The sequence below is a fragment of the Falco naumanni genome, chromosome 8 (genome assembly GCF_017639655.2).
Source record: "Falco naumanni isolate bFalNau1 chromosome 8, bFalNau1.pat, whole genome shotgun sequence".
NCBI lineage: Eukaryota > Metazoa > Chordata > Aves > Falconiformes > Falconidae > Falco > Falco naumanni.
This window is the reverse complement of record NC_054061.1, coordinates 59,429,052-59,441,218: the sequence shown is the minus strand read 5'-3', so window position 1 is coordinate 59,441,218 and position 12,167 is coordinate 59,429,052. Positions and strand designations below refer to the sequence as shown.

General features: G+C 55.1%; 1 protein-coding gene and 2 non-coding genes across 3 annotated transcripts; all 3 read left to right on the top strand.

The window, feature by feature from the left end:
* Positions 1 to 579: 579 nt before the first annotated feature.
* Positions 580 to 653, top strand: TRNAT-AGU. The gene has a single exon. It is a non-coding gene; the product is annotated as a tRNA-Thr (tRNA).
* A 676-nt stretch (positions 654 to 1,329) lies between these two features.
* TRNAS-GCU lies at positions 1,330 to 1,411 on the top strand. Its single transcript has one exon. It is a non-coding gene; the product is annotated as a tRNA-Ser (tRNA).
* Positions 1,412 to 5,835: 4,424 nt separating this feature from the next.
* On the top strand, positions 5,836 to 6,829 carry LOC121092226 (feather beta keratin-like). The gene is made up of 2 exons (XM_040602841.1): positions 5,836 to 5,869; positions 6,513 to 6,829. The coding sequence occupies exons 1-2, from the start codon at positions 5,836 to 5,838 to the stop codon at positions 6,827 to 6,829; spliced, it is 351 nt and encodes a 116-aa protein (XP_040458775.1).
* The last annotated feature ends 5,338 nt before the right edge of the window (positions 6,830 to 12,167 follow it).

Below are 12,167 nucleotides of genomic sequence, written 5' to 3'. Positions count from 1 at the left end.
TGGGCCAGGCTGGGAGGAGGTAAATGGAGCTGGGTGGGCGTGGGTGTCATCAGTGCCCACTGCACTGGGGAGCTGCTCTTGGCTACTTTCCTCCTTGGTGTGTCTCATGCACCTCTCAAAAAACTGGAGACTTTGGGGGTGCCTGAGCCCTTGGAGGACACAGTGAGATTGTTTTAGTTGGCCTTGGGAACCGCTGGGTGAGCTGGCCAGCCAAGGGGTGCTCTGGGGACCCCCAGGTTGCTGGGGTGAGCAGGCAGAGAAAGAGCTGAAGTTGCCTTGGGGAAGCACATGGCCTGGGGGCATCTGGCAGAGCTCTGTCAGGGAAAGGGGAGGGGGTGGCAAGTCCCCACAGGGGCTGGGACCCCAAAACACAGCTGGTGCTGGCAGGGAACATGTTGATGTCCCTGTGCCAGGAGCCTGGGTCAGCACTGGAGGTACTCCCAGTTGCAGATGGAGAAAGGTTTGGGATCTGGGGTATCCCAGACCTGGGGCAGCAGTGTGTGGCATGGAGGGGGGAGGGGGGTGTCAGGCAGAGGGTCAAGTGTGTTGGGGGGGCACCCCATGGCTGGGGGGCAGGTGGGCGCCATGGCTTAGCTGGTTAAAGCGCCTGTCTAGTAAACAGGAGATCCTGGGTTCGACTCCCAGTGGTGCCTGTGCCTGGGGCTGTTTTTCCTCCCTGCTTCAAACTGGGGGTCCCTGCCCTGTCCAGAACAGCGAAGCCCCCTCCCCGCCTCTCTGTCCCAGGTGACCCCACTCTGGGGGAAAGGAGTTTCCTTCTTCTCCCTCTCCCTTGGCATGACCCAAACTGTCTCTGGACCTGAGAGTATTTGGGAAATAAAAAGGCACATCCAGTGCTGGCTGGACCCCCACCACCTTCCCCGTTCTTCATTTGCTGGACCCCCACCACCTTCCCTGTTCTTCATTTGCTGGACCCCCACCACCTTCCCCGTTCTTCATTTGTGCAGCTGGTGCTTCTGAAGCATGCAGGAAAACCCTCTGGATGTGGGGTGAGTGCTTGGTGGTGTGTGGGTGATGGAGACCTGCGGCAAGTAACAAAGCTTGGGGGACACACTTTTATGGCAAAAATAAATGCCACCTCACCCTTTGCCATCCGCTGACCACGGGGACAGCAGAGAACACGGAGAGGGCGGATGACTGGCAAAGGCTTGCTGCTCTGCCCTGCCTCGGGTGGGCGGGCTGCCGGCTGCCACGGCCAGGCGGGTGGGCTGCTGGGGCTCTGCAGAGGGTGCCCTGAAGAACCAGCCACAGGTTTGCAGCCCTTGGTGAAAAAAGGGGAAAAAAATAACCAAAAAACTGGCTGGGACATGGGACGAGGTGGCCGAGTGGTGAAGGCGATGGACTGCTAATCCATTGTGCTCTGCACGCGTGGGTTCGAATCCCACCCTCGTCGGACCTTCAGGGACCTCCCACCCAGCAGGAAGCTTTTGGTGCCACCTTCGGCATGGCCACCTTCCTCCTGCCTCTCTCTTGTTTTGCTCTGCCCTGTTAAATACACCTCTGCCCCTGGATTGCTGCTCCCACTTGCCAGACCTGCTCCTGGCTGCACAGCGACCTGTGTTGCCCTCCTGTGCAACGTGCCTGGCCCCACGCTCCCGTGCAGGAGCAGGCTACCATCCCCCTCTGCTCCCCGAGCCCACCTGCCCTCCTGCCAGTGAACAGCATCTTCTCCAGGAGGCAAAGCACCAGAGGATGGGCAGGGAAGGCCAGCAGCTGGCTGGCCGTGCTGGCCGGGCAGTGATGCGGGCACACCCTGAGCCTGCTCTCTGCTTTTTTCCCTTCTGCTCTCTGTCAGCCAATTTATTCCTTTCTGCGTCTCATACACAAGCCCTGGGCATCCCTGCTGTGCTGATGGGAGCCAAAAGCCATCTGGACAAAGCTGTGCCTCACGGAGCCATTGCCACGTCCTAGAGCTACTTTCTGTGGGGGTGGTATGGCTGCTGCATGCCGGCAGCTCGCTCCTGTGTCTGCAGCAGTGCGCGCGGTGGAGGTTCCTGGGGAGAGCAGAGTGAGCTACTGCGAGATGAAGAGGAAAGAGTTAAAACCCCCTGTCTGCTTGGGGGTGGGTGGGTGGGGTGTTTAACTGCTGAAATCTCCATGGTCTTGCAGAGAGGGAAGTCTTGCAATTCTCAAAGCACACCTGTGCTTTGATGCAGCTGGGGACGTGTGTTGTGCCAGCCTTGCAGGTGCCTTCCTCGCTCCCACCCCTTCTTTCCACAGATGTGGCCAGGCAGTGCTGTGGCTTGGAGGCAAGGTGAGGACACTCAGACTTGGCTGCCCATGTTGCAAACCCAGCACTGGCTTGGTGACCTTCCCTGGAGCCACGTTTCCTTTCCAAGCCTTGGGGAGGTGCCTGGGGAGCAGCTGGGACCTGCTTCCCTCTGTCAGCATCTCCCTAGCCAGAAACAATGATCAGGCGGCAGGGAAACACTGGCCCCATCCTGTCCCGCTGTTGTGAGACGCTGTGGTGCTCAGCCAGCTCTGCCATCCTGGGAAAGTGGGATGTCTGTGCCTGAACAGCCAGGTGCCCTGCAGGAGGTTTCCTGGGGAAAAGGCATGGATTTTGGTGCACCAGGGGTTACAGCCCCAGAGAGACACCACCTTGCAGCTGGAGATGGTGAAATAGGAAGGGGCGGTGGGTGCAGGCTCCTCCTTGGATGGTGGTGCATGGCTTGGTGGCTGCTGCAGCAGGATGGGACCTGGGGGCTTGCAGGGCAGAGGCAGCCGGGAGAGGAGACGAGCTGACTCCCTTGGGACACCCTTCAGCCCTGCTGGGCTGTCTGCCCCAGCACACACATGCCCCTGCCCTGGTGTGCGGTGACAAGGCCTCCTGCGGGGGGGGAGACATGCCAGCCTCGGTGACGCTGTGGAACATCAGCCCACCTGGGGACTCGGCAATTATAAGGGACATGTGGCGGCATGAAACTGGATCATCTGCAGCCCCAGGGCAGCACACGCAGCCAGGGCCTGGCTCTCCCCAGTGGCACCGGCTGGGCTCCGCTCCCCAGGCTGCTCACAGTGGCCCTGAAGCATCCTGCGTCTTCCCCGGCAAGGGCACAGGCAGCCGAGGATGCTCTGCGGCTGCAGCGGAGGGGCAGCCCCTGGGTGGATCTGTCTGCATCAGGATGCTGCCTCCTGGCACCAGGGTGTCCTGCTCGCCCATCAGCTGCCTGGGAGTGGTCCCCACGTGTCCTGCTGCCCAGAGGCTGGCTGCAGCCCAGGGGCAAGCCCCAACTGAGGGCACTGGATGCAGGTGTTCCTTGGAGATGGGATGCAGGGGGTCTGTTGCTGCTCCAAAATGTGCCTTTGCCTGTGGCTTTCAGGAGAAATTTTGGGGCAAGGCAAGCTTCCACCCTCCAGCTGGTCTCAGAGACATCTTGTCCTTGGATTGTCAGAAATCAAAATGCAGAGGGGTGAAACTGGAGTCAGAGAGTGCTGCTGGGGCTGGTGATGGGAAGGGAAACACAGCGAGTATTGGTCCTGCACCATGTTTCTCCTCATGCCCTTATCTGCAGGAAGAACCAGGGCTGAGATGGCCACACAGACTGGATCCTTTGCAGAAATTAAGAAAATGTGTCTGACGTGTTTGGTTTGGTGAAATTTTCTTTGTTTTGTGGTTCCTCTAGAGAAAGTCATGTCTCAAGCAGAAAGTGTTCATTCCCTGAAATGAATAGGGGTTGGAAAAACAAGTCCTCCTCTTTCTCTTAAATACCTGCATTTCCAGGAAGAGCTCTTTCCCCCATGGTTTTCCTTTGTTTTAATCTCATGCATTACACAAATCTGATTATTTTAACTTCCTGACACGTGCCTCTGGTTTTTCCCATCCCCTTCTCCAGGCAAAGCACTTGTTTCAGTACACAGATCTGCTCACATTCAACAGCATGCCCTCTCTACTTGCCCTCCTGCATTTATTTCAAGCATCGCTGCATCCATGGACGTTCTTCTGCAGCATGATGGTCCCATGTGAGCAGAACCTCAACTGGGTTGCAAAACTGAAACACACAGTGAGGCTGCAAATCAGAAGATCCCAGCCTGTGTCTGGAAGCCTGGAAGGGCATCCCCCAGGAAGGGCTGTTTTCCCTGGGATCATGGGAGTGCTGTGGGTCCAAGGTGCACCTGTGGCATTGTTTTATTATTTGAGAGTACTGTAAAAAGCAGCAAGGTAAAGCTTAAAATAAAGCCTCATCCTTTCCTGCTCAACAAATTGCCATTTAGAAGGTTGTGATGAGCCCACAGCTTCCTGCCTTACTTTAGCAGGCTGCAAATTGCTGCTGTCTGAAGCACCCATCCTCCCCACTGCACCTTGGAAAAGCTGATTTACTCTTTACCCTTCCAGAATGTTGTTAAAAATAGCTGGGATTGACCCCGGCACCTCTGGAAGGCTACTTTGCCCTGGCAGGCAGGGCAGGGAAGCTTCACCAAGGACAATCCAGTGCTATCAGCCATGGCTCTGCAAGGCCAGGTCACCCTAGGAACTGAAATGACCCTCAGAACCCCACAAGGCATGTCTTTAACTGCGATGCTGACAGCCCCCGGCCCCACGCATGCATAGTACATGTGCCCCAGTACTACCATCATTTATTTTTGAGGCAGAAGATGTTTGTGCCTTCATCTGGGCTCTGCTGGCGTGAAATGAAAAGCCTTTTTCAAACTTTCCTTGGCCCTAAAGCCTGATGGCTCATCCCCCTGCTTGGGACCATGCCAGTGACTCCCTCTCCCCAGTGTGCAGGTGATTCACGTTTAAGTGCAGGTCGGGGCTTTGGCGACTCCCCAGCGGTTGAGCAGCTAACAGGCTTTCAGCAGAGCAATCTGGTGTCACGCTGCAGCCTGTAATTAAAAATGTCTTGATGATGTTGCTCCATCAGAAGGAAGCGTAGCTGTGAACTTCTGGCTCACGGTGGTCGGCATGTCCGAGGAGCAGGCTGGAAGGGCTTTGGGCCTCAGAAATGAACTCACTGCACAAAATCAGTCGGTTTTGGTGTGCATCCCCTTCAGGGGTGGACTGCAGAGCCCACGATTACTTTGCTTTTAAAATCTGATATGCCTTCCAAGGTGTGAGGAATAATAATAAAAAAAGGTAAAATCCTCTAAGTGGATCTAAAAGGGCAACATTTTTCTCAAGCCGGGCTAGCTCCAGTCCCATGTCTGCGTCTGTAGCTCCTGGGTGGCTGGGGCAGGAGAAATGCCCTCCAGCATTTTTCTCCCAGCTGTGGGTGGTCCCCCAGCCCCCTTGCCCCAGCAGCCCCCCCTGGGTTTCCTGCTGTCAGTGTGACCTCTGTCGCAGGGTTTATATATATATGTTTATATATATATGTATATATATATACAAATATATGTTTCTTGTGTTCAGCCTACATCACTGAGCTCACCTCAGGTGCACTGGGGAGCTGAAGTGGTTGTGCTCAGGGGAAGGTGGGGAGCAATGCGCCGGGGATGCGCCTGTCCTAAATTCTGCTGAAACACTCCTGCCTGGTGGCATTAAGACCTAAAATGTACGTTGGCCTTGGGAAGCAAGGTAATTAATGCCTGTAGCCCGAATCATTTCAATCTTACTCAGTATTAAATGGAAACAAAACATGACAGATGAAAGAGGGAACTGTTTAATCAGCCAGGGGAGCTTTCCAGGAGAAAACTGCTGGTTGTTGGGGAGTTTCAGGTGGAAGGTATGCACCCGCTCCCCCGGGGGCCGGGGCACCCTATAAAACCCCGGACGGCACCCAGCCCCACCACCCGCTCCCAGCTGCCACCGCCGCCTCCTCTGCCTGGGTAAGTCAAGACGGGCTCCGTCTCCTCCCCACTGAGCTGTTGCTTTCACCGATGCCTTGTGCCCGGTCCTCTGCAAGAGTTCAAGGTTGGTTACCTGCCTCCCTCCTGCATGTGGAGGCTGTCGGGGAAGGGTTTATTTCTGCTCCAGAATGAGGAGTGTGAGGGGCTGTGGGGTGCAGGGCTTGCAGGGTCCCTAACCGCACAGCCAGGTGCGTCCTGCCTGGTTTTTCTTGCTGAAGAAGAAAAAAAGAAAGAATGGCACATGCCCAGGTTGTGGGGATAGATGTGTCCCTGTTTATGGAAGGTCCCTTATATTTTGGGATGGGAAAGCTCAGCTCACATTAAGTTCAGCTCACTCACATTGTATTAAGTGGATTTTGCTACAAGTAGGCGCATCTGAGCAAGGGTTTGGCTCGCGGGAGGCTTGCTGTCAGCTGGAAGGCAGCAGCGTGCAGGAGCGGGTCTGCTCTGTGTCTGGTGCCTCCAGCTCCCCCAGACCTGCAGCTCAAACCACACTCCTCACTTTCTCCTGAGCGGGTTACGGGGCAAGGGAAGGGGGAATCCAGCTCCTGCCCATTTGGAAAGCCTTCCTTCAGGGTTTCTAAACCATCCAGACTGCCCCTCTAGCTAGCTTTGACGCCCCTCTTATTATGGGAACAGCTGAATGAAGGCTCAGCAGGGACGGACCAGCCTCTGCCTTGCATTTACGTCCTTGCTCTGGCTTTCAGGTGCACGTCCTCGCCGAGCGATGTCCTGCTACGACCTGTGCCTGCCCTCCTCCTGTGGTCCGCGGCCACTGGCTGCCAGCTGCAACCAGCCCTGCTTCCGCCGCTGCGGGGACTCCACTGCCATCATCCAGCCCCCCACTGTCGTGGTCACCCTGCCCGGGCCCATCCTCAGCTCCTACCCGCAGAACACGACCGTGGGGTCCACGGCGTCAGCGGCAGTTGGGAGCTACCTCCGGTGCTGCGGGGTCCCCGTGGCCTCTGGGGGTCCCCGAGGGCTGGGGAAGGCGGGACTGCTGTGCCTGGGCAGTGGGCTGTAGGGGTGTCCCCAGCGGTCACCCCCTCCCACCAATGCCAGCAGAGTGGCCGTGTCGGGAAGAAGGACAAACAAAGCACAGGACCGAGACTGGGGAAGAGGACTAAGGAAATGCCTGTGGGTTTCCCAGCTTTGGGGGGCACCCGCAGCCCCCCCAGGAGGAAGGGAGCCTTGTGAGCTTGGCAAGACCGTGCCTCTGTATACCTTTTTCTCGCTAAGCCTTACTTTATATTTCCACGTAGGTGTCACACCCTGCGGTGCTACACAGTGTTTGCTGCTGGCTGGGCGAAAATGCTTCTAGCAGGCTGTAGGTGGAAGATGATAGTAATGGGGTGGTGGGGCAGAGGAACACCTTGTATGGATCGGCTTGTCCCTTGTCCCTTGCAGTGGGGTTTATCCATTTTGTTACTGAGCGCTGGAAATGCACTTCTTATACTCTGAACTGGTTTATTCTCCTTCTCATTAAAGTCATGCTACAATCATAGCCTGAGTCTTCTGGTGTTCTTTGTGCCTCTGGTCTGGAGGGGTAACCTGCTCTGGAGGCAGCTTGTTGCTGGGGGGAGAGGGTTTTTTGGTCTGAAAAGGGAGTTTCTGCTGCTCAGCGCCGCGCTGTGCTGACATAAGTGTGTGGTTTGCTGTGACCAGCCCGCAGGCAACTTTCTCAGCCTGGAAAGCTCTCCTGCTGCCCCACAGGAAGCACCTGCTGTGGGAAGACTTCCCACAGGAGCAGGCTTGTTGCCTGTTCCCTCGAGGAGGTGGGAACGCTAAGGTTTGGCATGTTAAAAATGGCATTTACCCTGCATTTTGCAGCAATTTTTTGGGTGAGCTAAGGAGGATGGATGTGGCATCAGGGAAAAAAGGTGGAAGTGGGCTTCTTGGGAGATGCTTTTTTGGATGGTCATCCTATGCCCAATTCACTCAATGTTTTATGAGTGACAATGAAAAGCAGAAAATTCCTAAGATATACCAGGGCAAAATCAGACCTCAAGCATTAGGCTCTTCATTCTTGCTTTTTATAACAGCATGTGGCAAAAGGGGCCTTATAAAAAATAAGTGTATTGACTCAAACCTAGATAGCCCATGTGATGGGCATGTGATGTGTCTACATCTGGCTGTATCTCTCCGTGAAGCAGCAGCAGTGCTTTGCTCTGTGCTGCTCCATGTGCACGTAGACATGCATATGCACAGGCGCAGCTGCAGCGTTTGCCTTGAGTAAGCCCTGTGAATAACACGAGCTGAATATACTCGTGTTCCCATGCCAGCTCAGTATGATGGCTCAGGGAATGCCACCCCACCCTGGATGCAGGTGCACCTCGTCCCGCAGCTCATGCACACAGTAGCATCCCCAGCACTGTCAAAGAGGGGTGCGTGCGATGTGAAACAGTGCAGGGTTACCCAGGTTTTCTCCGGACACAGACATTCAGAAGCCCAAATGTGCTGGGACCTGTGACTGGGCACTAACTGATCAGAGGTGTCCTGGGGAGAGGCATCCTGACATTTCTCAGAGACACAAAGCGTGATGGACGGTCAGACCTGTGGTAATGCCAGCAGGAAAGATATATAAACATCATAATAAAGACATGAAGAGGAAACTGTATTTTTCCTGTGTGCTCCAGATACAGAGGCAAGAGCAACAGCTGGACCAGTGCTCAGCAGGGAGCTTTGCTGTGCTGCTGAGTGGAGACCTGCAGGTCCCCTGCTTGTGAGCTGGGCAGTTAGAGAAGGACAAGGATAACCCCATCCCCACCCCCACTCAGGGCACAGTGAGCTCCGCGCTGAGCTCTTCCCAAGGACTGGGATCCAAGACTTTAGCTGAACACATTAGAGAACTGGAGACTAATTGTTTTACAGGGAGTGGATGCAGATGTCTCTGGAAAGAAAGATGTCAGGCACAGAGTAAAGCCTTTCTTTAAGATGCCACGTATCATCAAGCAGAACCTTTTCAGCTGATGGAGGGAGGAATTAAGAGTCCTCTGTGGCTGCTGTTTAAATCTTCTTTCATACCTCAAGCAATTTGGTAGTGTGACAATTTGCATAAAGCTTATGAGTGTTTATAATAAGGGATTATGCTGAGCTTGGAATTACGTTGGTCTTCAAAAGCCTTTGACCAAGCTCAACTGGTTTTATTGCTCAGGAGATCTTCAGAGGTGTTCCTAATTGGGAGAAAATTTATGTGGCAATTGCTCAGCAGTTAGAGCACCAGAAGAGAGGTGTGGTTTCACATCCCTCTTCCAAGGACTGCTCAGAGATTTTTAACCCAGCTCCAGAAACTTTCTACCAAGATAGGGCACAAAATTCTCCAGAACACTGCCATGAGGAAAAGCACTGGATTTCCAGAAAAAGCTTTATGAGGAAGCTGTAGGCATTTGGGGCTTGTGCAACTGTCTTCCACCGGTCTGCTGCACAGGACAGTCCAGGATGGAGCAGAAGGAAAGAATAATGACGTTTTTATGTGGCTTTTCACTGAATGACTCCATTGGTGAGGTTATACCTTTTTTTTTTTTTTTTTTTTTCTGAAGATCCAGTGTCTTAAAGGAGACTAAAATCCACACAGGTCCTTGATTTGACTTGAAAATTGCGATGCCTTAGTGCAGACAGTCGGGGAAGTGAGGACCTTGGTGCCCTGCAGGGCTCCCTGTCCTAAGGGAGCTGGCACCCTGCCCCCCTCGGGTGCTGTGACTCTCGGCTGGGAGCCGTGCTGTCCTGAATTCACGCCACTACGTATCCCCCCCCATCCAGCTCTTGCCCAGGGCAGGAGCCCACAGACCTGCTGATCAGGCCCTAAAATACAGGTTCCTGCAAAGACAGTGCAGCCGAAGACTGGTGAGAAACAGGGAGCTACGTACTAAGGCTGAGATGGAAAATAATGTTTAGCAGGTGGAAGGATGCACATGGAAGGAAATAGCTGGATCCTGGGGTTTGGTCCCAGAATTGCCTACTTAGGGGTTTCAAAAGCAGCAACAGCAAAAGCATTTCTCAGAAAAGCCTGGAGCATAGCCCAGGTGCAACCCTTTGGCCAGACATGCATCTGTTGAGTTCCACATCTCCTGCTCACCTCCCATCCTCCCTCACCTCCTTGTGTCCTTGGAGGAAACCTTCTCCCTGCTGTCACTTAGCATCCTCCTCCAGCAACAGTTATTGCTTCTTGGACATCCCTATTCCCCTTAATTTTCTTTCTTCTGCCCTTTGCTTCGGTGAAGTCAACTGCACCAGCAGAAACTACAGTGCAGAAATTACGGTAAGGTATGCCAGCTCAACAGGGAGCAGCTAAAACACGCTGGCCTGGGAAGGTGAGGGGGTAGCTCCTTATGGTGGGGTCAGAGCCTTGGGGTGTCTGTCTGGGGTGCCTGGGACATCCCAGCCTGCACCACCACATGTGACAAATGAGCTTGCTCGGGTTTCTCTGCATTTATGTACTTGGGGAAGCCAACAGAAGCAGCCAGTGAGCATCTCGCATGGTGGTGGGTACCTTGCCACTCGGGGAATGGATGAGGTGGGGAGGAGGGGTGAAGTCATGATTTGAGTTGGAACAAGTGGAGAAGCATAGAGAGTTGTCATGGAGAAGGGAAGACTGGTGTGAATAGTAAGTGAGTGGGACCATCAGGACTGGAAGCTGCAGGCAGCATGGGGCTGGTGGCAAGGATGGATGCATTGGTGGTGGCTGGATGATTGCTGGCTCAGTGAGATCCCAGCACACCAATCTGTGGCTTCTCTGCACATCCAGATGAGAAGACAAAAATCCCAGTCACTCACAGCAGTGGGACAGGCTGAAGAGACAGATCCACTGCCCCTGCTTTTGCTAGGTTACAAAAGGTGTATCCCACCCCAGCACCTGAGCACCAAGCTGAGGGCAACACCAGGAGGGCCGGCTGGCCTCAACAGGCGGTGTCCCTTGTCCTCCCTGCTGGGGCAAGGAGTTCTGGCCAGAGCGCTTGGGAACGTGCACCCTGGAGCCAGCCGGGTGGAGAGATGGAGCCCCTGGAGCTGGGAGCCTGCAGGCATGGCAGGCTGGGATGGGACTTGTCTGGCAATGAAAACCTCCTTCCTCACCCAGAAAAGCCTTGCAATGCAATTTCCCACCAAAGCAGGGAGGATGCCTGCTCCCAGGAAAGGGAGAGAAAGCGGTTGCATGGCCTGGATAAGAGGGAGGAGAGGGCACCACCAGGAGGACCCCCCACCCCGGGCACCCACAGACTGACCGCGGGGCAGGGGCTCGCCGGTTGCACTCCCTGCCACGAAAGGGCCCCGCTCCCGCCTGGGGAGCCAGACAGGCGATGGCTCAGGCAAGGGCTCCGGTTCTTCCCCAGGGCTGGAAATCCCATAGAGCAGGAAAATAACAGGCTGCCTTGGTGTGAGTCACGGGGGAAGAAGCAAGCAAATCAAAAGGCACTGGTATGCTGGGCTGGCCTTCCTGGTACTGCCTGTGAGAGTGGGGCTCCCAGGGCTTGCACCCCAACGAGCCCACAGCCCTCTGGGCTCCGCCAGCACCGTGCCTCGCCCTAAGCCCAAACCATCACCAGACGCTGCTCCCGGCTGTCCTGCACCTCCTGCTCCTCCTGCTCCTCCTCCTCCTCCTCCTCCTCCTCATCCCAACGGTTTGCAAAATCCTGGGGAGGAAATACTTGGGAATTTGAGTTTCAAACTCAAGAATTGTTCAATTAAATATTCCCGGGCCGTTAATTCACGTTTGCCGAGAATTAGGTGCCTGCACATTTCCCAAAGAGAAGGGCGATCTGGTTGTTACTGGGTAGAGTGGCTGTGGTCCCCCTGCCTGCTCTCCCCAGTCCCCCTGGTTTGCAGGGGACAGGAGCAAGGCTGGCTGGCACTGCCTATGGCTGATCCACCCTCCCACTTCCCCGGCTCAGCTCATGGGGTTTGGATGTGCCACAGGGAGGGAACCCTTGCTCTGGCACAGCCTGCAGGGTGTTATAATTAGCATTAGAGGCTCGTTGCAGGAGGACTGTCTGAAAATCAGCTCTTTATCCTGTTTCTCCCATGGCTGTCCTGTGTGGAGGGCGATCCCCACCAGCTGGGGCTCCCGTAGCAGCCTGGCTTCCCACCCCAGCACAGCTACAGGCAGCCCTACCTTTGGGGACTGTGTCAAGAAAAAATCCCCCTGTCCTACTCCGGAGATGCCCTCCCAGTCCTGTCCCCCATGGCACTCGTGGAGTCCCCAGCACCAGCATCCTGCTGACCCCTATGGCTGGCAGCTCCTGGTGGCTGGGAGAAATGAAAAGCTGGAGGAATTTGCGCGGAACCTGGTGCTTGTTGTTCCTGTCCCTTGTCCCAGAGCCATGCCGGTACCTGTGGGGAAGGGGAGAGGCAGTTCGTTAGCTATGGAA